At 57.2% G+C, this 23,577-nt stretch overlaps 2 protein-coding genes across 10 annotated transcripts; one reads left to right on the top strand and one right to left on the bottom strand.

Annotated features, from left to right (window-relative positions):
• The first annotated feature begins 700 nt into the window (after window positions 1-700).
• On the top strand, window positions 701-14,878 carry CLCN2 (chloride voltage-gated channel 2). Of its 2 annotated transcripts, none has more exons than XM_045851177.1 (24): window positions 701-913; window positions 3,105-3,261; window positions 3,435-3,566; window positions 3,902-4,030; window positions 4,118-4,251; window positions 4,346-4,423; window positions 4,506-4,584; window positions 4,711-4,836; window positions 4,935-5,019; window positions 5,104-5,205; window positions 6,001-6,085; window positions 6,226-6,381; window positions 6,746-6,815; window positions 7,062-7,172; window positions 7,397-7,610; window positions 7,966-8,099; window positions 8,342-8,514; window positions 8,638-8,752; window positions 8,972-9,045; window positions 9,270-9,329; window positions 9,467-9,505; window positions 9,682-9,786; window positions 14,032-14,118; window positions 14,252-14,878. In XM_045851177.1, exons 1-24 carry the CDS (start codon window positions 842-844, stop codon window positions 14,444-14,446), a joined length of 2,712 nt encoding a protein of 903 aa, XP_045707133.1. In that variant the 5' UTR covers window positions 701-841; the 3' UTR covers window positions 14,447-14,878. The 2 variants fall into 2 exon arrangements, with proteins under 2 accessions (XP_045707133.1, XP_045707132.1); XM_045851176.1 differs by having other exon boundaries at window positions 6,226-6,396.
• Window positions 14,790-23,367, bottom strand: FAM131A (family with sequence similarity 131 member A). 8 transcript variants are annotated; one of them, XM_045851178.1, is made up of 9 exons: window positions 23,230-23,362; window positions 22,439-22,735; window positions 21,996-22,056; window positions 21,648-21,693; window positions 20,847-20,989; window positions 18,571-18,664; window positions 18,139-18,321; window positions 17,845-17,961; window positions 14,790-16,537 (listed from the first exon to the last, which is right to left on the bottom strand). In XM_045851178.1, the coding sequence occupies exons 2-9, from the start codon at window positions 22,525-22,527 to the stop codon at window positions 16,056-16,058; spliced, it is 1,215 nt and encodes a 404-aa protein (XP_045707134.1). In that variant the 5' UTR covers window positions 22,528-22,735; window positions 23,230-23,362; the 3' UTR covers window positions 14,790-16,055. The 8 variants fall into 8 exon arrangements, with proteins under 8 accessions (XP_045707134.1, XP_045707136.1, XP_045707135.1 ...); XM_045851180.1 differs by lacking the exon at window positions 22,439-22,735 and having other exon boundaries at window positions 21,648-21,740; window positions 23,230-23,361; XM_045851179.1 differs by lacking the exon at window positions 23,230-23,362 and having other exon boundaries at window positions 21,648-21,740.
• Window positions 23,368-23,577: the final 210 nt, after the last annotated feature.

The following is a 23,577-nucleotide window of genomic DNA, read 5'->3' as shown; positions in this document are numbered from 1 at the left end:
CCCCACGCCCTCCTCCCAGGAGCGGCCCCTCCCGCACCTAGACCTCCGGTCCTTGGGGCCTCATTCTTTCCCTCACCGCCTCCACCCCGCCCCACTTCCCTCACACCCCGCAGTCCAGGTTGCTCCAGGTGCATTTCCCTGGGAGAGCCGCGGGGACCGGGTGGGGGAGGAGGAAGAGAGGGGATGAGAAAGACCAAGGATCACAGCTCTGAACATCGCCCCCCCCCCCCGGGACCTAGTGACCCCCTCCGAGTCCCCACAGCTTTCCTTCTCACTCTCGACGGAGCGGCGGCGCATGTGAGCCGCTGGCCCCTCTGGAGAAGCAAGAGAGGGCACTACTCCAGAGAGAGAAATTAGGGCCTGATGAGCTTGATTTCGACGGCTCTGCCGCCCCAGGCCCCAGGCCCTATTGAGCACGGGTGTCTCCAGCCTCCCGCCCGGGAGCCGGGAGCTTCAGACCCGGCCCAACCCCTCCACGTGCCAGCGGACCCGCCCCCACTGTGGCACCAGGCGCCCCTCTCCGCCTCCAGCCTCTGCGCAGAGGGGTCCTGGGCTAGCGCGTTCCAAGCGCCCCCTACCGCCTCTCCCAAGCCTGGGAGGCGTCCCCAAGGCAGACCCCGACCGGGCTGGGCCGGCCCCTGTGGATGGGCCGGCGGGCGGAGCAGCACCGAGGGCACCGCCCTCGGCCCGCCCGCCGAGGAGGGGACGCGAGCGGGAGGCTCTGCACTCGGCCACCCGGGCTGCGGGGACGGGACGGGTGCCGGCGCGGGCTCAGCGGGCGGGTAGCCGAATCCAGGCCGGAGCCCGACCACAGCGGGAGGCCGGAGGGCTGTGCGCGGAGATGGCGGCCGCAGCGGCCGCGGCAGCGGAGGAAGGGATGGAGCCGCGGGCTCTGCAATACGAGCAGACCCTGGTAAGTGAAGCCGAGCCGAGCCCAAAGGGGTGCGCTCGGGACTGCTGCTCCTGGTTACCTGTAGAAGCGCGAGGACAGGGGGGCCTACCCTAATCTGTCCCAGCCTTGTGAGCTCGAGAAACTGAGGCTGGAAGGCCTGAGAGGCTGGAGGGCTAAGGGACAGGCTGCATGCAGGTTTCTGGGTGAGGCTGGGGACCTGCAGGGGACAAGATCAGGTGCTTGTCCCGGCTGTCCTTCCCTTTACCTCCTCCACCACCACGTTTTCTTTGCTCCTCCCCCCCACCACCTGGTCCCCAGTCTCAGCACCCCACTACCCCTCCCCAGCACCGCTCACACCCGTTAAACTTTATGTCTCTACACTCCTATCTCCACTATCCAGGACATATCCTGTCTGTCCCCAGTAAGTGCGTTTTCTGTACTAGACACAGAAACATGAGTGTGCATAGAAAGACGGCCAGACCCAAACCCAGCCCCTACCCCTTCAGCCTGGCAACCCAGCACTGGCAGGAACCCCTCTGACTAAATAGGTGTGGGGACTGGGACCTTTGTCCATGCTTACTCTGAGTATCCAGCCCCCACCCACCCCAGGGGTCTCCCTTGACCTCATTATAAGCCAGGGTCCTGGGTTCTGAGCTGACTCATGGCCAGCCCCTTCTTGTGTCACTGGGGTGGGGGACTCAAACTCTAGGGAAGAGCTCCTTTTTAAACAGCTGGTCCTGAAATTTGCCCAGGAAGGAGACAGGGAGGGAATCTCTCCAGGAGGAGTGAGCCCCCGGGGCTGTAATTGAGGCTGGGAGGTGCCCAGTTAAGAGAGGGAGTGACAGGATGAAACAGGATGACAGGGAGAGGTGGCAGGGGTGGAGTAGAGCAAGGGTGTTGGGGGAAACTGTCCTGTAAAGTGGGAGGTGTCGGGCCATCTGCATAAGCCAAGAATGGGGCATTGATCAAGGAAGCCAGGTACCTGGCCCTGAAATGTTGCACCAGTCCCATCCTATCTCCTTCGCCTGGTCTTTATCTCTAATATGAGTTCTCAGGATCAAGCTCTCTCCCGGGCACTCTCTGCTCCAGTCTCCCCCTTCTCCTCCTGATTCCTTTGTCTTTCCCTCACAGGTCACCTCCCACTCTGACACTGTGTCTGCCTCTTTATACTCTTTCTTGCTCTCCCTTCCTCCTCCCTTTTTATCCCTTCTCTTCTCTGCTCCTTCTCCAGGTCTCTCTTCTCCCCCTCTTTCTCCTCTCGCTGGTTCCCTCTCCTCCCTTTCCACCCTCTCTATCTCACTCTCTCTGTCTCTATCTTTCCCTTCCTCCTCCCACCACCACCCCCCCCCAGCCCCAACAGGAGCCCTTTGTGTCTCAAAGCTCTGCGGGTGGCAGCCGGAATATACTGCTCCCCACCCCCCAACACACGCCCAGCTTGGCAGGTCTAGCCATGGCTCGGAAACTCTCCCGTCCCATCACCCCAGCATCCCCAGTCACAGCCCAGCCATCAGTTTCTGCTGTCCCTCAAACCACCACCGCTGGATGCAGGGCAGCTCCAGAGTGGGCTGAGGCCACCAAGCACTCCCCACCCACCCAGAGAGACTTTCCACTCCCAGCTGGACTGGCAGGCTGGTGTTTTTGTGTGTGTTGGGGTGGGGGGATGGAGAATAGGAACAAGGGGATTAGGGTGGGTGGAAGGGGTACAGCTGAGTAGGTCACAGGCCAGAAGCCCAGCAGAAACGTGATAAGGATTGAGGCCCCGCCTGCTCCTAGGCCCAACTCAGCTGCCCCCAGCTCCTTGAGGGCCTTATTGTTACCCAGATGCCCTTGACCATCCCTTAGTCTCTGACCTTCCCTCTTCCCACTTTCAGACTGCCTTAGGTTTTTCCATCTCTCTTCCTCTGGGACATTCCCTCCCACTTCTCCTCACTGGCCCTCCCTCCCTCAGGCCTGTGAGAAGAGGACTGATTATTCTGCCACCCCCAGAGCTGAGTCCCTGTACCTTGGCTGTCCCCATCACTCTGGCCAAGACAATCCCATAGTCTGCAATGTGCATTGTTCCCACACCCCAAGCCAAAGTGGGACCTGTGGGTTCAAGAGGGCGTATATAATATGGGGGCTGGGAGAAGGGGAGCTGAGACCCCAGGAGCCCTCCCTGAATCCCCTCTGAGTTCACATGCAGGGCTGCTAACCCGTCTTCCCCATTGCTCAGATGTATGGCCGGTATACTCAGGACCTTGGGGCCTTTGCCAAAGAGGAGGCTGCTCGGATCCGCCTGGGAGGGCCCGAGCCCTGGAGGGGTCCACCTTCCCCTTCAGCTCTCCCAGAGCTCCTGGAATACGGACAGAGCCGTTGTGCCAGATGCCGCAGTGAGACTTGGGTTGGGGCAGGGCAGGGGATCTGGCTGTGCTGCGCTGCGCTGTGCTGTGCTGTGCTGGGGGCGAGGTGGCCATTCACTCCAGCTTCCCACTGGGGGTTGGGGGAGGCAGGGGTCGGAAGCACTTTGGTGTCAACCTCCTCCTTCTCCCTTCCCTGCCCCCAGTCTGTTCGGTACACTGTCATAAGTTCCTAGTGTCCAGGGTCGGTGAAGACTGGATCTTCCTGGTCCTGCTGGGCCTTGTCATGGCGCTGGTCAGCTGGGCCATGGACTACGCCATTGCTGCCTGTCTGCAGGGTAAGGACAAGGGCTGGCAGGGGAGGGCGGGGAAGCACCAATCTGCTTCCTCCATGCCGCACTTGTCCAAGTATGTTGGCTACTTGGCCGGCCCGAGTGCCACCTTTAGACATAATCACTGCCACTCCCACAGGCCACGGCTTCTTGCCTCCCGTCCAGCTGATCCTCTGACCTACAGTGATCTCCATCCCACTGACGGCCCTCCCTCTAGGGCCCTTTGTACCCAGGCTCTGTGTGACATGCCCTGGGACAGTGTGTCATAAAAATATGTCCCACGGGCCAGGCAGGGACTGGGTGTACACTGCATGGCGCAGCAGCATGTCCTCTCCCCACAGCTCAGCAGTGGATGTCTCGGGGCTTGAACACCAGCCTCTTGCTCCAGTACCTGGCCTGGGTCACCTATCCTGTCGTCCTCATCACTTTCTCAGCTGGATTCACACAGATCCTGGCCCCTCAGGCTGTCGGTACTGTAGGAGAGACGGGGAGGGCAGAGGTGGAAGCTCCTGAAGTGGGCACCTCAACTTACTCTCCTGGGACTGCACGCTCTCCAGGGTCCGGCATCCCCGAGATGAAGACCATCTTGCGGGGTGTGGTGCTAAAGGAATACCTCACCCTCAAGACCTTCGTAGCAAAGGTCATCGGACTGACCTGTGCCCTGGGCAGCGGGATGCCCCTTGGCAAAGAGGTAACTGCAGGCTGGGGAATGAAGGGGTCCCAAGGGGAGGGAGCCAGGGTCAGGGTGTGCCCCTCCCCTGCTCATGGCCCACCCCCACCCCCAGGGACCTTTCGTGCACATCGCCAGCATGTGTGCTGCGCTGCTCAGCAAGTTCCTCTCCCTCTTTGGGGGCATCTACGAGGTAAGGGCGACCCTGGAGCAGGGCAGAGGAGAGAGATGGGCTGCTGAGCTCGGCCGACTCTCCTTTCCACCACTCTCGCCAGAATGAGTCCCGCAACACAGAGATGCTGGCTGCCGCCTGTGCCGTGGGAGTGGGCTGCTGCTTTGCGGCACCCATTGGAGGTAGGCGGCCTGTCCAGCCCCCAGGATGCCCTCAGCCTCGCCTCCTTTGCTCTTCTCATCCGGCTCTGAGTCCTGAGGCCAGGCCCGGACCTCATGCGGTGCTCTCCCTGCTGCCCCCTCCCACAGGCGTTTTGTTCAGCATCGAGGTCACCTCCACCTTCTTCGCGGTGCGCAATTACTGGCGGGGCTTCTTTGCGGCCACCTTCAGTGCCTTCATCTTCCGGGTCTTGGCGGTCTGGAACCGCGACGAAGGTAGAGGAGCCCGGGGGACGCGGGCAGCCCCCGAGATGGCTCAGGCGGGGCCCTCAGCGCCACGGCCGCCTCCCTCTGCTCCTCTGCCTGCCCCCCAGAGACCATCACAGCTCTCTTCAAAACCCGCTTCCGGCTGGACTTTCCCTTCGACCTCCAGGAGCTGCCGGCCTTCGCCGTCATCGGGTGAGGAGCTGAGGCCGCCGGGGCCCCGGGAGGGGGGCAAAGAGGGAGGACGATGTTTTACAACCGCGCTTCTTCCCTCTCCAGTATTGCCAGCGGCTTTGGGGGAGCGCTCTTTGTCTACCTGAACCGGAAGATTGTCCAGGTGATGCGGAAGCAGAAAACCATCAACCGCTTCCTCATGAGGAAGTGAGTTGGCTTTGGGCTCCTGTCTTGGCTGCTCTGGGTTGTGTGAGGGTCACAGTGGGGCAGGTGGGCCGGTAACAGAGAGGCTGGCATCCAATGGCCCAGTCAAAAACAGACGCCCCATTGAGAAAACCAGCCATGGTGTTTTCCAGGTGGACCGAACCCCTTGGCTCTCATGTGAATTACCTGAACTTTGGCACTTTTGAATTTTATCTCTGGAGCACAGCTCCCTCCATTGTGCCCTGAAGACTGGGAGTGGGGAGGCCTGAGACGTGACTTTTGTTGGGACTAGCGTCCTTCAGGGAAAGGACAGCCAGCTGAACCTGCTCCCTATGGCACCTTCGGCCAGCTTCATACGTGACCCCGGCTTCCTTCCCTAACACTGACCTTCAGTCTAAGTCACCACAGAGAAACAGAGGCAGGAACCTCTCCACTCATGCAATGCGCCCTTCAGCTAGGGCTTCTGAGGGCAGGGGGAGGAGACACAGCTCGGAGGTGTCTCAGAGAGGGTGGGTGCAGGGCGAGGGTGGACTTTCTGCCACTGCGACCCGCTTAGGTCGAGGAGGCAGGAGCCAACAGAAGGTTGTTTGAGCCCATGACAACCCTGGATGGCCATCACCCTTGGGGCCATCATCTCATGAACAGCAAAGGGGACCTTCTCTCAGAACTGTGTGCTTTTATATAAGAGCCAAGGCTGTGCCATGACCTCAGCCCTAACGTATGCGAGGGCACCAGCCTCTCACCAACCCGTGGTAAGTGCACCACCCACGTCTGATGCTGTGAAACCTGCACCTCTAGACGCCTGCTCTTCCCGGCTCTGGTGACCCTGCTCATCTCCACTCTGACCTTCCCCCCTGGCTTGGGACAGTTCATGGCCGGACAGGTAACCCCAGGCAGAACAGGAATGTATGCTTTTCCCTTGGGATGCCTCCTTTCTAAAGCCAACAGCCCCTGCTCTCTCCTGTGGGTCCCTTCCCTTCACCCTGTCTGTTCCCCAGCCTGAGGCACCCTTTTCACCTATAGCTCTCACAGAAAGAGACACTGGTCACTCTGTTTGACAACCGGACGTGGGTCCGCCAGGGCCTGGTGGAGGAGTTAGAGCCGCCCGGAACCTCTCAGGCCTGGAGCCCACCACGTGCCAATGTCTTCCTCACCCTCGTCATCTTCATTCTCATGAAGGTGGGCTCCTTACAGGTGTATAGCTATTTCTTCCATAGGCTTGTGAGGTGCCAGGTCCCGGTCCCAGCACTGGTTCAAGCTTTACAACAGTGCCATGGAGAGGTACTGTTAGCACCCCGTGTAACAGATGGGAAGCTGAGACATAAAGGGGTTGTCATTGGCCCAATGTCACACAGCTGGTGGCAAAGTGAGAATTTGAACCCAAGCCATCTTTCTGGAGTGCTTCATCCCTTTACCTCTGGGCGATTCTGGGATAACTGGGAGGTTTACTACCAGACAAGCAATGAAGGCTCCTTGGGGTGGAGCTGGGGCTGCCTCGAGTCAGGTGGCACCTCTGCCTGTCTGAACTGCCTCCTGCCTGCAGTTCTGGATGTCTGCACTGGCCACCACCATCCCAGTGCCCTGTGGGGCCTTCATGCCTGTCTTTGTCATTGGTGAGTCCTCAGTTGCCTGTTCTCCCAGCCTGCACCCTCCCCACCCTCTGGCTCTTTCCTGGCCATCTCTTCTCTGCCTGGGAGTGGGTTTCGGTCCAGCCCCAGCCCCAATGCGCACCCCCACAGGACTGTCTCCCACACTGAATGACCCACTGGCCCCTCCCCCACCCTCTGACCCTCTCTCTTCCTAGTGCCCCCACCCTCCCCCTCCACTGCCTGTTTCTCTTCCCACTCCCCTCCCTGAAGGAGCAGCATTTGGGCGTCTGGTGGGCGAAAGCATGGCCGCCTGGTTCCCAGATGGGATTCACACGGACAGCAGCACCTACAGGATTGTGCCTGGGGGCTATGCAGTGGTGGGTGAGTGCTCCAGGGCCCCATCTGTCCTGGAAGACCCTGGTGGGGCCACAGGGTCTGAGGTTCTGGTGCCCCCTGCTGACAGAAACCAGACTTCCTTCAGATGCAGAACCCCAGTTCCCAAGACGGTACTGGGCAGTCATGAGGGCACCCGCAGACTGTCCTCAGGTGGGGAGGGTCATCTGGTCCCTGGGCTCCCTAAGGAGACTAAAGGTGGCTGTCCCCAGGGGCGGCTGCGCTGGCAGGAGCAGTGACACACACAGTGTCCACGGCCGTGATCGTGTTTGAGCTCACAGGCCAGATCGCCCATATCCTGCCTGTCATGATCGCCGTCATCCTGGCCAACGCCGTCGCCCAGAGCCTACAGCCCTCACTCTACGACAGCATCATCCGAATCAAGAAACTGCCTTACCTGCCTGAACTGGGCTGGGGCCGCCACCAGTATGGAGGGCCGGGTGACAAAGGGGTTGTGGGTGAGGGGCAGAAGGTGTCCCTCCCGGGGCCCCTTCACACCCACCTCCAGCAAGGTCCTCAGTCAGTGAAGCTGGGAGACCAGCCACCATGCTCCCTCCAGGCCTGAGCTCCCCTTGGCCATACCCTAGGGGAGCCCAGGCAAGCCCTGCCGGATCCAAACAAGGGCCAAGGAGTACTCCGTATACAATGCCCATGGGTTCTGGGGCCTTCCTTACAGCCTTGGTGGTATGCTCTGGTAGTGCTAGCATGGTAGTCCTGGTGGTCCCCCAGCATGGTAGTGCTCCATGCTGACCACAAACCAAGTGCCTCTCGCTGCCCCCAGGCAGTACCGGGTCAGAGTGGAGGACATCATGGTGCGAGATGTTCCCCATGTGGCCCTCAACTGCACCTTCCGAGACCTGCGGCTGGCACTGCACAGGACCAAGGGCCGCATGTTGGCCCTAGTAGAATCCTCTGGTGAGACCAGCTGGGGCCCCAGATGCTATGAACATCTCCCAGGGTCCCTGCTCTGGAAGCAGGAGGGAACAGGAGTGCAGGATCAGTCTTCTTGGTCCCAAAGGGAATAGCCAGCCTTTTCCAGTCAGGGCTTTCCCTCTGTGTCCTTTCGCCTATGTCCAAAACCCTGCCTCGAGTGTAGGAGAGGGCTGGGGAAAGGGCCTCCCCTTCAGCTCCTGAGCCCTCCCGCCTACTCTCCCTAGAGTCAATGATCCTCCTGGGCTCCATTGAGCGCTCACAGGTGGTGGCATTGCTGGGGGCCCAGCTGAGCCCAGCCCGCCGGAGGCAGCACATGCAGGAGCGTCGAGCTGCAAAGACCCCTCCACCGCCTGATCAGGAGAGTCTCCCCAGCCCTGAGACCTCCGTCCGCTTCCAGGTGAGGGGAAAGCCCTACGCAGTCACACAAACTTTGTCCTAAATGTTGTCGTGCAAACTGATCAGGAGGGTGACCTACAGGCATCTGGGGCCACAGACTCACCAGCCCCTTCCACCTACGCAGGTGAACACAGAGGACTCGGGCTTCCCTGCTGCCCGAGGGGAGACTCACAAGCCCCTGAAGCCTGCTCTCAAGAGGGGGCCCAGCAACTCCATGAGCCTCGGGGAGAGTTCCCCAGGTGAGCCCAGCACCCACTAGCACCTTCCTCCACCCTCCTCCAGCAGAGTCCAGCCTCTGAGACTGCACAAGGGCCCTTGCGCCTCTTTTGGCTGGGGCACGTCCCTGCTGAGGGGCTGCCTGAATGACCAGGGGTAGAACCAGGACACCTCCCCCCCCTCCCTCCTCCCCTCCCCCACAAAGATGACATTGCCCTAGGGCCTTGTGTTTGGGAACACAGGGAATGTGGAGCAGGCTGGCATCGCCCTCAGGAGCCTCTTCTGTGGCAGTCCACCCCCCGAGGCTGCTTCGGAGGTGAGTGGATGGAGCCTCTCCATCTTCCTTTCCAACTCTCTCTACTGCTGAGATAACCTCTCCATTAGCTCTGCAGCACCTGCTTCCATTCTCCCTGCCCCTCTGCCCTCCCAGATGCCAGCTCTGTCCCTGCAGTGCACCCTTCTCCTGGCCCCACCACGCTTCTCACCTCCCTCCTCCCTATAACATCGATTCCTCTTCTCTCCTGTTTGGCTCTAACAAAGTTGGAGAAGTCAGAACCATGCGACAAGCGCAAGCTGAAGCGGGTCCGAATCTCCGTGGCAGTAAGTGCCCACTTCTTTCTGCAGCTTAGGAGCATTAGACAGGGCAGGCCAGGGTCTAGGTGGTAAACCTCCCCCAGTGGGGGAGACACACCCCCTTTCCCCAGCCCCCAGTGCCAGCCTCCCTCCCTCTCTCCTAGAGCGACTCAGACCTGGAAAGTGAAATGACCCCTGAGGAGGTAAGGTGTGACTGGACTCTGGACTCTGTTTCTTCTGGGATGTGTTCAGTCATCATCTTGGCTTCTGTCCCCAAGGGAGGGACCGTGGGGTAGGAAAAAAGGGCAGACCAGCTTTCGGGGAGGTGGGGGCAGCTATTTGCACCTTCCCCCTAACCCCCCTAGTCTTCTACCCTCAGATCCTGGAGTGGGAGGAGCAGCAACTAGATGAACCTGTCAACTTTAGTGACTGCAAAATTGACCCTGCCCCCTTCCAGCTGGTGGAGCGGACCTCTTTGCACAAGGTAGGGCGGGCAACCCAGCGCTGGCCTGGGCTCTCAGGAGCACTGCTGGGGACCTAGGTGCTCCCACCAGTTTGGACTCAAGCCAGTGGGGGTGGGGGAGGACAGCAGAGAGTGGGCTCTGTGCTGATATGTTTTTCAAACAATTATTTCAAGTGATGGGAGGCCAGGAGCCATGCCCCTGCAGCCTCCTCTGGCCTGCGGTGGAGTCAGGCATCAGTGTCCCCCCTCCCCCTCCCCCACCTCAGTCTTGCCCCCCAGGGACCTCTGGACCAAAGCAGCAACAAAGACAGGGCTCAAGCAGGGTGCAAGCCAAAAGGCCAGGCTAGGGTCAGAGCTGGGAGGGAGGCTGCCAGCTCCCGACAAGGCTGATACACCCACGCAGAAAAAAATGGGTGAGAAAGAGGCAGGGTAAGGAAATCTAACAAACAAGCTAACAAACAGCCAAGCAGGGGTCGGGACACTGCAGAGAAGAGATAAACAAAGATGAGAAACGCCCAGTGGGGGGCTTGGAATGTCAGACCCCAGAAAGTCTCACTTAATGTAGGCCCAAGGAAAACTGGTAAGGACACAGGAAGGCAGCTCAGGGGAAAGGCAACACCAGCCTATAGAACCGGGGAGAGCACTTGAGTGCGGACAGACTGGCAGTGGGCAAGGCTGACATAAGAGGAGGGCAGGGCCTGCCCAGGAGGGGGCAGTGGTGTCCCGGGGCACCTTCAGGCTTCTAAGTGGAAGCAGGGAGTGCAGGCACACCAGCAGACTGCTGGAGAGGAAACCAAGGGGTGTTTTAGCTAACTTGTCACAGTGAATGTGCAGACCTTTGAGGCGTGGGGACAGGGCCAGGGGGAGAGCACTCCCAAGGTCTGCCGCTGGGACAGCTAGCGTAGGTGAAAACTGTGCTGAAAAGCCAGCTTAGTGTGGACGAGCAGGGGCCTAGGCAAAAAGGACAGGAGACAAGAGAGAAATGTTTTTTCAAAAAAGCAAAAAATTAATAAAGGAACTTATAAACCTTTGGGTAAAGACCTCCAATCAAAGTGAGTGGGGAATTGCAGTGCAATTGCAAGAAAAAAAAGAGGCCTGAGAATAATACATGCGGCTTTCATTGGAAGCCCTTCTTCCTGCCCTGGCTGGTGTAGCTCAGTGGATTGAGTGTGGGGCTGCAAGCTAAAGGATCACCAGTTTGATTCCCAATCAGGGCACATGCCTGGGCTGCAGGCTGGGTCCCCGGTACATGAGAGTTAACCATACATTGATGTTTCTTCTCCCTTCCCCTTTCTCTAAAAATAAATAAACAAAATCTTTTAAAAAAAAAAAAGAAAGAAAGCTTTTCTTCCTAAGACCTCTAAAGGTTTTCCATCATCTTACTTAGCCCTCAAACATCGCACAAAGATGATGATGCTGCTGACATTTTTTAAGTGCCTGCTATATGCCAGGCACTGGGCTAAGCTATTTGCATGTTTAATTTAATCCTCATGACCACACTGTAAGAGAGATGGTGTGATATTCCAGTTTTTACAGATGAGGACATTGAGACTCAGAGAGGTTAAGCTAGTTGACCAAGGTCACACAGCTAGGATGTAGCACAGCCAGGCCTGGAGGCCAAGATTGACCTGAAGCCTGTGGATTTAGCCATTTTAATACATGGGGAGACTGAGGCAATGAGCAGGTCACTTGCCCGAGTAAATATAGCAGAGTCAGGCCTAGAGCCCAGAGGTCCTGGCCCCGGTGCCAGTGTTCTTTCAGAGGGCCACGCTGTCTCTCTCCCTGTCAGTTCACTCACTGTTCCCAAGCCCAAGAAATGCAGGCCCTCCAGTGAGCTCCCTGGTGTCTAATTAAATTAAAGCAAAAAAGAACAAAGCATGCGTTTGTTAGAAACTTAAAAATCAGAGGAAGAGAAGGAGTCTTTGAGGAACCGACTAACAAAAGTACAAAGGACTAGAAGTGATAAGAACATTAAAGATTAGAATTCAAAATGTCCTTGCAGGCCTGAGGAGTCAATAAGTAGTAGCCCAATTAAGTTCAGAAACGGAACAGAGGGTCAAAGGAATACACTGGAGACCATTAGGAACCCGTGCAATGGGAGATCGCGATGTCAGCTAAGTACCTCCCTTGTGCAGAGGCCACCTACAATGTGGCCGTGGGTGGAGTGGTCCAGGAGGCTGGAGCACCAGCACTGGGTCAGACGAGCTGAAGCCCAGTCCGCACTCTGCAGTGCGTGGGCTAGCTGCGTAACCTTGTCACATTTCTTGGCCTCTAGGTGTTTCACTTCCCTTATCTGTAAACTGGGGATCATAGCACCTACATCATAGGGTTTTCTGAGGGTTAAAGGAGTTGATACATGGGAACCACTTAGAACAGTACCTGGCACATAGTAAAGATTCGACATACTTTAGAAATTACTACTACTCACCGTTATACTTAGAGGTGAGCAATAGACTTTAAAAGGTGATGTAATGTGGGAAGTGTAAGAGAGATTGGTGTTTGCAGATGAAACTGAGTGATTATGTGATGCTGTAAACTAAGGTGCCTGGTGGAATCCGAGGCTGGAGAGACAAGCTGAGGCGGGCTTGGAAAGGGTCTTATGGACCATTCTGGGGAGTCCGGGCTCTGTCTCAAATTTGAGAAAGCTGATAGGCTGGCAGAGCCAAAGTGGTGTGAAGGGAGGCAGGAAACAGAACTCATCAGGGTGTTACAGCCCCATCCTGGTGAAGATGGTGAGGGAGTCAGGGGAATGGCCAGAAAGTGCAGGAAGCAGATCGGTAAGTTCGGTGACTGCCCAGGACAAATGGTTTGCAGACCTAAAAGGCCTACAGCCTGCCAGAAGCTCACTCGGATTAGGCCTGTGGCGAATAGAAAATCCAGGGGAATGATTTAATAGGATCCTCGAGAGAGGATGAGATGGATTATTGAACATAAGAAGACAAGGCCTAGGGATTATTAAAATAGGAAATCTTATGATGAAGATATGTCTCCCTATGAAATCAGAGGAGGAAACTAAAGACAACTTGTAGCGTGTAGGCTTCAAGGGACTTGCTAAGCCATGACAGTTATGACACGGGCAGTAGAGGGGAACAGGAGAGCTTAGGCTGAAACTGGACTTTTCTAGCTCCTTTTGTAAGTACTGTCACACCCCAGCAGGAGAAGGTTACGAAAGTTCTATTAAGTTCTTTCCTAAAGAATTCGGCAACTGTGTAAGAAAACGTTTTTAAAGTGTTGAGACAATCACAATGACTTTGGAGTAACTGGTACTCAAGAAGCTGGGATATTAATGCCCATTTTGATTCAAGCATTAAGCCAAGAGGCTTACAAGTAAACTGAAAACAGTGTGATAAATGATAGGCCAGAAATTCCAGGAACTGCTGAGTCAGTAGTGTTTTTCAAGACATCTGGCCCGAGAAAATCCACTTAGAGCACAAGGGGAACTAGCTGACAATTTCTGAACCCTTGGTGATTACAAATGAAAGCTTGGGGGAGGGCCCAAAGCAAGAAAAACATGGGTGGGGGATGGGGGAAGCAGATATCTCCTGGACTGTAAGCTGCATCTCAAACGGGCCTGGGCTGCTTTGGGCCGCAGAAAAGGAAAACCATACAGGAGGTGGAGTGCTGCCCGCCAAGACAGTAAGGGGAGGTCAGAGCCAGGGTAAAGGGGTACCTTGGATGGCTAGACAGCTGAGGGCAGAGGGGAAGCACGGTGAGGGGAGAAGAGCAGGGGCCACACCCCTAAAGGCCCGAGTGGAACTTTCCTCCTGGATGGATCCATCCACGACTCACCAGACATCTGCCCAGGACCACTCGGGCAGCGCCTCCTCCTCCTCCTGGAGTGGGAGGAAAAGAGGCCAGAGTGGGAGGGCCACTTCTGATGACCCTGAGCAATGTCGCCTCACCCCTGAGCCTCATGCTGTCTGTCCTGTAGAATGGGTGGCATATGTAGGACAGTGCCGAAATCAAACACCAGTGTGAGACTCAGCCGGGTGCCTGGCGCTCGTTAGGTGTCACATCTGAATGGTTCTCTCTCCTCCGTTCTAACACGGGACGACGAACCCTCCCTCTGTCTGTTTTCCCATCAACATAGAGATTCCTGCTACGGAGTTTCTGCAGACTGGTTGTACATTCTCGTTATCCTTTTCCCTCTGGCTGTCTTTCCCCCTCGACCCACCGTCTGTGGCACCCCTTCTGTCCACCCCTAACCCAACAGCTCATCCTGTGCCCTTGGGCATCAAGGCCAAAGTTTCTCTCCCCACCCTGCAGACTCATACCATCTTCTCACTGCTGGGAGTGGACCATGCCTATGTCACCAGTATTGGCAGACTCATTGGAATCGTCACTCTAAAGGAGGTAAGATGATAGTGGCCATCAAGGCCATTCCCACTTCCAAAAAGGCAGTGGGGGCTTCTGTCTAGCCTACCCCAGGGAAGTGCTGGGGAGGAGTCTGAACAGGGAGCTCTGTCTGACGCTCTCACCTCTCCAGCTCCGGAAGGCTATTGAGGGCTCCGTCACAGCACAGGGCGTGAAAGTCCGGCCGCCCCTCGCCAGCTTCCGTGACAGTGCCACCAGCAGCAGTGACACAGAGACCACTGAAGTGCATGCACTCTGGGGGCCCCGCTCCCGCCACGGCCTACCCCGGGAGGGCAGCCCTTCTGACAGTGACGACAAGTGCCAGTGAATTCCTCCGCAGGTGGCCTGGGGCGGTGGTGGCCCTGACTGTCCGCTCAGCCCCTGCAGCTCTCCTGTGCCTCCTGCCTTGGGCAAGCAGGAGGCAGCTATGTCCAAAGGTTAGAGCCCTGGCCCCCCTTCCAGGCCGGGGGCACCAGCTTCTCCCAGTTCCTCCTACCTGGAATGAGACCCAGCTCCCACCTGCGGCGAGTGTCCCTTTCAAGGGCAGGAAGGTTGGCACTGCCCTGGCGGGACGGGGGTGGGGTCGCTTGACCCCTGCTGCCCCTTTGAGGAGCAAAGGGGTAGAACTAAGATGGGTTTATACTGGAACCTCCAATGACCAGATGTATATAGAGATTTACAAAGATTTTTATATTAATTTAATAAAACAAATTCTCAAATAGAACAAAATAAACACCTAATGAGCCACTTATGTATAGAATGCCTGTGCCCATCAGCTCGTGTTCTTACCTTGGGCCCTCTTACCTGCCAAAACCTACAAGGCCTGAAATCTGTAGCCACCACACCCCGTGGCCATAAAACTCTAGCGCCTGCCTTCCATGAAATGCAGGATCTGCGGAGGCCTCTGCTGCTTGGCCATCAGCACCCTGGCTGCCCCCAGCACTCTCGCTTTGGCCCTTCCTTCAGACAAGAAAGGCACTGCCCTCCTTCCTCCCCAAGGAGAGACACTCCCTCATGACTGTCACCGGTTGGCACAATTCCTGCCCTGCTCAGGCATCAGCAGACGATTGTCTGGCCACCTGTGTGGCCCCCTGGTGGCCCTCCCTGGAAGAACACCGAAGTCACAGCTCTTAGCAACCACAGCCATCCCCTCTTCCAGGAACTGCACCCTAAAGAGAACTGGGTGAATGCAGCAGCCCGGTGGGCTGGGAGCCACCGGGCCCCTTCCCACACATCCTATGAGGGACTGGGAAAGGGCCCAGACCCATTCAGGGCGGCCAGGAAAAGGGTGGAGGGTACAGGCTTTCATCATTCCAATGCCTCCCAGAGAAGATCCGACTGAAAGAACAGACCAAAAGCCCTCTTTTTCTTTAGAAAAAAGAAGATTTAGAGACAATGGAGAGGTGAAGCACAGCACGAGCCCAGCTGGGAGAGGGGCCCTGGGGGACGGCTCAATCTGTAGGCTCCCCGGGTGGGGGTGATTCTATCAAGCACTGCACGTGGACTTGGAGGTGAGGAGAGAAGCAGAGAGGAGAGAGGCAGAGGGAGGGGCGGGGGAGGCCAGGCTCCCCTCCCACTCTGCCCCACACAGCCCAGTCGTAACTGCCCCTCAGGGGTTCACACCATCAGAGGAGGAAATATGTGGCATTTTTTGATTTAAGAACATGACATCACTCTGCCACAGCTGTAGCCATGCCCCAGGGGCCCCGGGCAACCCCCGGCAAACCCCAGGAGTGGGGGCTGGACATGCGCCCCCAGCCTGGTCCCTGCCTCCTCTCTAGACACTTTCATGCAAAACACACAATGAGGAGTGAGTGCTCCAAGGAGCCCTCTAGGCTTTGGAGCTCTGCTGGAAGCCTCGAGCCCACACGTGGGCACGGAGGCTCTGACCCCAGCAGCAGGCAGGGGACACATGCCACCACCAGGCATGACTGGCGTCACTGTTCCTCCGGTTCTACCTCATCCTCGTCTAAGGACAACACCCCAGAAGAAGCCACGTCAGAGGCTTGCTGCTGCTGTTCCCAGCGGCCCACCGGTGGCGGTGGCGGGCAGAGCGGCTGGCAGTCCTCGCAGGGGGCTGGCTCCTCCTCGGCGGGGGAAAGGCGAGACTCTGGGAGGGGCGAGTTGTAGAGCGAGTCCTGGGCTTCCAGTGGGCCCAGGCTGCGGAAGGCACTTTCCCGGCTGGGGGGCAGTTTGGCAAGGAGCAGCTCTTCACCCAGCAGCTGGGAGGCCAGGCGGGCCGGGGAGCCCAGCAGCCCATCCTCCAGGCTGCACAGACTGGAGCACAGGGTGTCTGGGGACACGGTCTGCGAGCAGTCGCTCTCGGGCTCCACGGAGCCCTGGCGCAAAGGCCGAGAAAACCGGTGACCACTGAAGAGGTCCTGAAGGTGGGGTCCCAGGGGCAGCTGCCCAGCCATGTCTGTCAGGGGAGAGAAAAGAAGACAGTCCTGCTAGCCCCATCTCAGTCGGCCACCCTGGAAGCCACATTCTCCCCACTCTACCTGGACACAGCGCTGAGCACAGTGGCTAAGAGCCAGGGAGCTTGAGGCAAGTCACTTAACCTCTGCTTCAATTCCTTAATGGTGAATTGGGGGTTCTAATATACCTACCTTGTGGGGCTGCTGAGAGAACAGAGAACACAGTAAGAAAGCAATAAATGCAGGGATACCACACATGGTCGTGCAGGCTGTTCCCTGCACAGGGGAGCCTGTCCAAGCCAGTGGGTGAGGGCTGAATTTCAGCACGCCCTGGCATGGGGCTGTGCCCACCGGAGAAAGGAGTGCCTTTTTCAAATCTACACAAAAATTCCACATGGGCTAGTAGTGGCCTTGGGTAAATGTTAGTTATTATCATTAAATCAGGGGTCAAAACAGACCTGGAACTCAATTAAACAATAACACCAAGGTTCAGGTCTGTCTTGGTCTTGGGCATCCAAATCAGTGCCCTGGGGACCACAGCAGCAGTCTCCAATCTGCTCTGATGTGCTGCCCACCTCTGAGAATTTGTTAATTAGCTAGAGGGGTGGGGGTGTGGGGTGGCAATCTTCAAAGGCAAAGGGGTGGGGGGATGGTAGCCTGGGCGGCTTGAGCCCAGAAGCTACAGAGAAAGTCCGCCATGTGGTCGGTCCTGAGAATGGAAGATGAAAGGAGGGCCTTGCCCAGCTGCACAGCCCCACAGGGCCCCCTCTGCAAGCAGTGGCAGAGACAGGCCCAAGGCTTGGAATGCAAGCAGGATGCTGAGCTGGAGCCAACAGCCCTGTGGGCAGCCCAGGCCCAGGCCCAGGCCCAGCAGGCTTCCTGTCTGCCCGAGGCCACAGCCCCCTGAGGTGCTGCTGTGCTGTTGCACTCACTGCAGCCAGCCTGGGGGCAAGACACAGCAGATCCTCCCAGAGATGGGGCTAGTGAGGTCTCTGAGCAGTTTTGTTTGTTTGTTTGTTTGTTTGTTTGTTTGTTTGAGGCCTGAAAGGCCCAACTGCACAGACAGGCAGAGAAGGCTCAGCACCTTTGAGAAACTCCACTGCCACCTGCTGACTGCCCCCCACGGGGGTGGACAGTCCTTCTGCCCATGGAAGGTCAAGGACTGCCTGGACAGAGTCTGCCTCTCTTGCTCTCCTTCCAAAGGCTGAGGACATCTGGATCTCCCCTTCCAGAGGTTGAGCTCTGAATCAGAGGGCCTATCAGGCAGCTCCACCCCAGATGGCAGCACTAGCAGGACATGTCCCCTCACCTGAGTCAGTTCCCCCAACAAAGTCCTCATCATAGGATTCATCGGTAGAGTCCTCACCATCCACTGATGACCATGCCCGGAGCTTGGCTTCTGCAATGGCAAATTGCTCAGCCACTCCTGTTGGGGAGGACATGGAATTCATTTGCAGAGAGAGCTAAGATTAGGACTCAGCTTAGAGACAGGAAAGGGAAGACACAAGGGGAGGGAAGGACTCCAGCCCCCACAGCAGGCCCAAGGAGATGAGAGAGTATCCCTATCGACAAAAGCGTGGCTGATCCTCTTTCTGTCACTCACCCGCTGCAAAGCGAGCCTCTTGTTCACCCTCACTGAGATCCGAATAGGAGGAAAATGCTGATTCCAAGGCAGCAGGCGAGTCACTTGGCTTGCTCCAGCCCTTCCATTCAATGAGGTGAGCCACACGGCCCTGGGCCATGGCAGTAGGCTTGGTCACGTGGTCCTTCACCACCTGGGAAATACCTATAGGTGGGGCAGAGTCAGAAAGCTTGGTAAGAGCATGGGTCAGGGAGCATTTGGGAAGGGAATTGAAGAGTGATGGTAATGAAGGTCCACATGTGCCTTTGTGGGGAAGGAAGGGGCTGGGATTCACCTGAGAAGGAGAAGAAAAGGGAGAGAGCAGCAGGAGCTCACAGGAAATAATCCCCAAGGACATGTGCAAAGGGAGAAGAAAGGGCCAAATGGCCAGGGGCATGGGAGCGGGGTGCATACCATGCAGGGAGGATCTGGCCAGTGCAGCAATCTCCTGGATGGTTAGAGCTCTCCGGGACTTGGGCAGCATCGCGACTGTGTCTCCAACATTCACCTTGGGTAACAGTATCAGAGGGTGAGTGCTCCTCTGACAGCAGTGTCCTCGCACATGCCCAACCCCCCCAACCCCCATGCATCAAGGGGATACAGGAGCTGGGGAGAAATGCTGGGGCAGTGCATGTGTCCCACTGGCTGCTGGGATATGTAAGAGGGTAAGAAGCCAGGACCAGCAAACTATGTCCTCCCAGGAAGCAATGGAGACATGGGCAGGCCCAAAAGAGCAGAACTGCAGCTAACCCTGCACCTTCCCAGCTCCTAGAGGGGAAGAAAGCAGGTCAAGAAGAACCATGCAGGGTCTTTGAGAAAAGAGGAAGGGAGAAGGATATAGCATCCAGGTCCCCTTCCTTTTGCCCTTCTCCTCCTTTCAGTCTTCAGACCCACATACTATCTGTAGAGCCTACCAGGGCCACAAACTCAGCATGACCAAGACAAAGCCAACACCTTCTCCCCATGTCTGGCTCTGCCTCCAAACCTCCCTACTTTGCATCACCCCGCCATTCTCCTATTCATCCTGGCTCCAAACCTCAGCATTACCATCAGTTCTCCTGTGAGCTTTCCTCCTCTGTACCTGTTGTTAAGATGTAATGATGAATCTCCAAACTGCCTCTGATACTATGCTCATCCTTTGCCACAGCCCTTCCTCAAGCCCTCAGCGCCCCTTGCCCAGATGAGCACAGTGGTGGTCCCCCAAGTTCCTCTTACTCCATGCTATTTGTCAGCCTAGTATGTGGTGTAAGTGTCCCCCTTCCCATGTCTGCCTGGCACTTGCTTTCTCACCTTTTGGGTCTTGGCTGAAATATCACTCCCTCAGAGAAGCCTTCCTGGACACCCTGCCAGCTGTCGACCCTCCCTCTGTAGTCTGTAACAAGTCACCCTCCTCTATCAACATATCCCATGTATGTGATTATAGTCTATTTTGTGTGTTTCCTTATTTCTTGTTCGTCTCCCTCACTGGTCTTAAGCGCTTTCAGAAATACAGTCTCTTTTGGTCACTGCTGCACACCTTTGCTCTGTGCCTGGTACACAGTAATCTCTCAAAATACATAGGCCAAATGAGCAAAGCAAGGTAGGAATGTAAACGATTTTCCTGGAGTGCAGCTGGTCACAACATGCCCTTATTTAAAAGCTTTTCTGAGCTCCTCCACTGTCCAATGAAGTGCAAGCTCACAGCCAGGCCCTGAAGAACTCTGTGCGGCCCTGCCTCCTTCCAGGCCTGCTGGCAATCCACTACTGACCTCCTCTGCCCAGTACAACCCACTTCTCCACTTTCCTTGTCAGCAAGCAACCCTCATGCCTTCCTCTAGGCAAAGAAATCCCGCTTTTCCCTGCACTAAGAATGCCATCTTTGCCTGACAAAAAGGCCCCCTAACATTTAAGGCCTGACTCAAGTACCACCTCCTACTGTGTTTTCAGTCCAGTTTTCTCTGTATCTTCTTCAAACCCACCCAACCCCAGCATTATCCTTGCATCACTCCTGAAGGGTCTCAGGATGGCAGGGCCTGAGTCTGTTTCACCTGGGTTCCTACCTCCACCCTGCACCTTGCTCTGTGCTCCTTGGCAAGCCAAGGCAAATGTTTGCCTCAATGAATGAATGAATGAAGTCAGAGGTCCGGGTCTCCTCCCCAGCATTGCCTAGCTCCACTCCATCAATTCCCACCCCTCACAAGAGGGGCTCCACCTGCCCCTCGACCTCAGGCCCACCCGCTCTGTCTCTCCCCTTCGGTACCTGGTTGACAGGGCCCCCAGGGTGGCGTCGGTAGCCTCTGGCCGGGCGTGGAAGGAGGAGCACCTGCTGGGTGTTTCCTAGCTGGCTCTCCCTCCCTCCCCTCACTCCCCCCGGCCGCCGCCATCCGTGCCAGCACTCCGCGCAGCTGCGGCTCAGGCCCAGAGAAAAGGTGTATGTTTCCCTGGCAACCCATCACCATGCAACAGGGTCTCCCGGGATATGGCCCGGGATGCGCTGACGTCAGCGCCAAAGGCGCAAGCAACCCTCCTGGCACTGGCGAGGCGCCGAGCAGAGCAGACCGGCGGGGGCGGCCTTACTGCCGGCCGGATAGCGCCTCCGCTCACAGGCAAAGGGAGCCAGAAACAGGCTGGTGAGGCGGGGGTGGGGGATACAGATCCCCTTCATGTGGATGCGGTTCCCCCTTCCCCCTACCAATACCAGGGCCCAGCACCTCCGGCAAGTCCTGGCTGTCCACGGAGGAAGGGCGAGAGGACCGGCTCCAGCCTCGGAGGGTCCTAGCGGATCCCAAGGAAGACAGAGAGAGGCCCCGAGGAAGTTCGATCCACTCCACAGCCCACGCGGGGTCCGAGGCCACTGGGGAGTGGGGGAAAGGCTGTTCAGCTGGATTCCCACTTCTAAAAAGATCCCCCTCCTTCTTCATCCAGGGTTGCCATATCATTCCTCCTCAAGCCCTCCCCAACCTCACAGAACATCAGCAACCACCTGGTGCTCTCCACAACTCTAAAAGCTCCCATCCGCTGCCCCTAACCTTTAGGCTCCTGGGGTCGTTCTGTGGCAGCCACTAGCCACCTTCCTCCACTGGATATATTTTGCCATCAATACCCTCGGGATGACACTAAACTTTGATAAATTCTGAATCTTCTCCCGTTTCTAGGCCTATCCATTCCTCTTGGAAAGCACACCTCATTCTCCCACCGCCATCACTGTCCCCCTCCCCACCACTGTCTGGGACCCTTTGCAGGCTCGCTGCCTTCCTTCTCTTGGTTCTTTCTTCTCGCCAGACTCAGCCGGTATGCAGCTCTTTACTCTTCTCTGACAAACCCATGCGTTTTCTTTCACCCCAGTCCCCTAAAGCTGTTTCCTGATGTCCCGCCTGGCCTCAGCCTGATTGTTCCTGTCTCAGCCTGGTTCCCAATATCTAAGCCAAAGTAATTTTTCTCTCGCCACCTGAGCACCCGACTCCTCAGCTTCCCATCACCTCCCAGACTACATCTATGCTCCCTGGTCTCACCTCTGCGACTTGTCTGACAAGTCCATCGTCCTCCAGGCCCTTCACGCTGCCACAGGAACATTTTTCCCAGCACAGAAATCATAGGCATGCTGGCTGTGTTGATGCAGAGAACCAAAAGCCCAGAACTGCTCCAGGCTCAGCTCCCAGTTCTATTCCTATTTTGGTTCCGGATGCTGAGCCAGTCCCCTCCCCGCTTGGAACCTGTTCCTAGTCACATAAGGAGAATGCTCCTGCCTCATGGCTTTGAGGAGGTGGGAGTGCCAGGGGCCCAGCCAAGCTCTGTGGAGCTCGGCAAGCTGAGGCTTGTTCCCTAGACAGTGCCAACAGGCAATGTATATCACAACTGACCTTTAACTGGAGCAGCCGTCTCTGTCCCTGAGCCTCAGCCTGCTGGTGGTCCCCAGAAATGCTACCAACCAGAAGGAAGACACAAGGTTATAGGCCATCCCTGGCCCCAGCTGGTACCTAATCAGGGTTCTTGATGCAAATCCTGAGGTCAGCCAAACTCTCCCCTGACTATAGGAAGGAATGACTTCCTGAACTCCAAGCCTTTCAGGGCCAAAGGGGATCGGAGCAGCAGCCTGCTGCTTCTCAGCTTCAAAAGCCATGAGGTTAATTTAGGACTACAAATCCCAGAATTCCTCAGGGAACCCAAGAAAAATACTAATCTCAGAGTCTTGGTTCTGAAGAACCTCAAGTACCAACCACACTAAGGTCTGTGTGACTGACCACCTGCCCTGAAAAGCCCAGGACCCTTTCGAAACCTAGCCCTCAACATCGTAAGTTCCTACCTGGCCTTAGGCTTGGAGAAATCCATGACACTGGAGTAAAGTAGGCTGGCCAACCTCAGATGCACAGGACTAAAACCAGGCCCCAGCATGCACCATCCATGGGCACCAAGGCCCAAGCAAGAGTCAGCAGTTGTAGGAAGGAAGACCTGATGGCCTGCCTCTCTCTGGGCTCCTGTTTCCCTCCACAGGGTAGGGTGATTTTTTTGTTGTTGAGAGTGGGGGAAGGGAACTAAAAGAGTTGTGAGAGGTGATCAGCTGCTCACAGGTGCCCAAAGTGAGGCCTGAGTCCATTTGACGCTGAAGTGGGGAGTAAGATTTAATTAAAAACTCCTTGGTAGGGTAGTTGGCTAGCAGTTGCAGGCTTAAAGGGGTTGGGACACAGCTAGGGAAAGCAGATTCCCAGTCTAGGGACACCCCCAGCGCTGGGAGGAGAGGTGCAGGCAGAGCGGGGTGAGTGTATGTGGGTGGACAAAGCCAGTCACCAAGGGGTGGAGAGAGTCGATTAGCCCTTCCCCAGGCCAAGCGCCTCCTGTCACCCTCAGCAGTGGGAATGCAGGCGGAAAGACACGAGTCCACCCTGCAGAGTCCAGAAGCAGGAAGGCCACAGTACAGAGACCCAGTCAATTTAGCCCCCTCCCAGCTCCAGCCAGCTCCCTCCTCTAGCCTGGCCCGCCTCCCCGGTGCAGGCTCCTCCCTTCTAACACCGTCCCCTTCCTCAGGGCCCCCACCCACCCGCAGCCGGCGCACCCGCAGCCCGACTCCCCAGCCGGTGCCCGGCCTCTGGCTCTTACCCTGACCCGCCGGGCTCCGAGAGCCAACACAGCCCATGGCCGGGCACCCAGGCACGCTAGCCCGCGCTCGGGACCCGGGCCATCGGCTTACCGAGGGTCGAGCCGCGGCTGCCACCGGGGAGGGGAGAACCCGGGAGGGGAGGGGGTGGGAACCGCGTCCGCCGCCGCTCCCGAGAGAGGGAACCGGGCCGGTGACGCCAGCGCGGGGGCGTGGCCATCGCGTCACCACTCAAAGCGGGCGGGGCCGAACGGGCGTCAGGGCCACGCAGTAGCGGCCGGCCAGAGGGCCAGAGGCCGAGTACTGAAAAAGCTTGCCTTGTGCTCCCAGGCCCAACTGCAGAACCACTT

Source organism: Phyllostomus hastatus, unplaced genomic scaffold, assembly GCF_019186645.2.
Source record: "Phyllostomus hastatus isolate PE091 unplaced genomic scaffold, TTU_PhHast_1.1 phas_contig_86, whole genome shotgun sequence".
In the NCBI taxonomy this organism is placed as follows: domain Eukaryota; kingdom Metazoa; phylum Chordata; class Mammalia; order Chiroptera; family Phyllostomidae; genus Phyllostomus; species Phyllostomus hastatus.
This window is presented reverse-complemented; position numbering and strand designations above follow the sequence as displayed.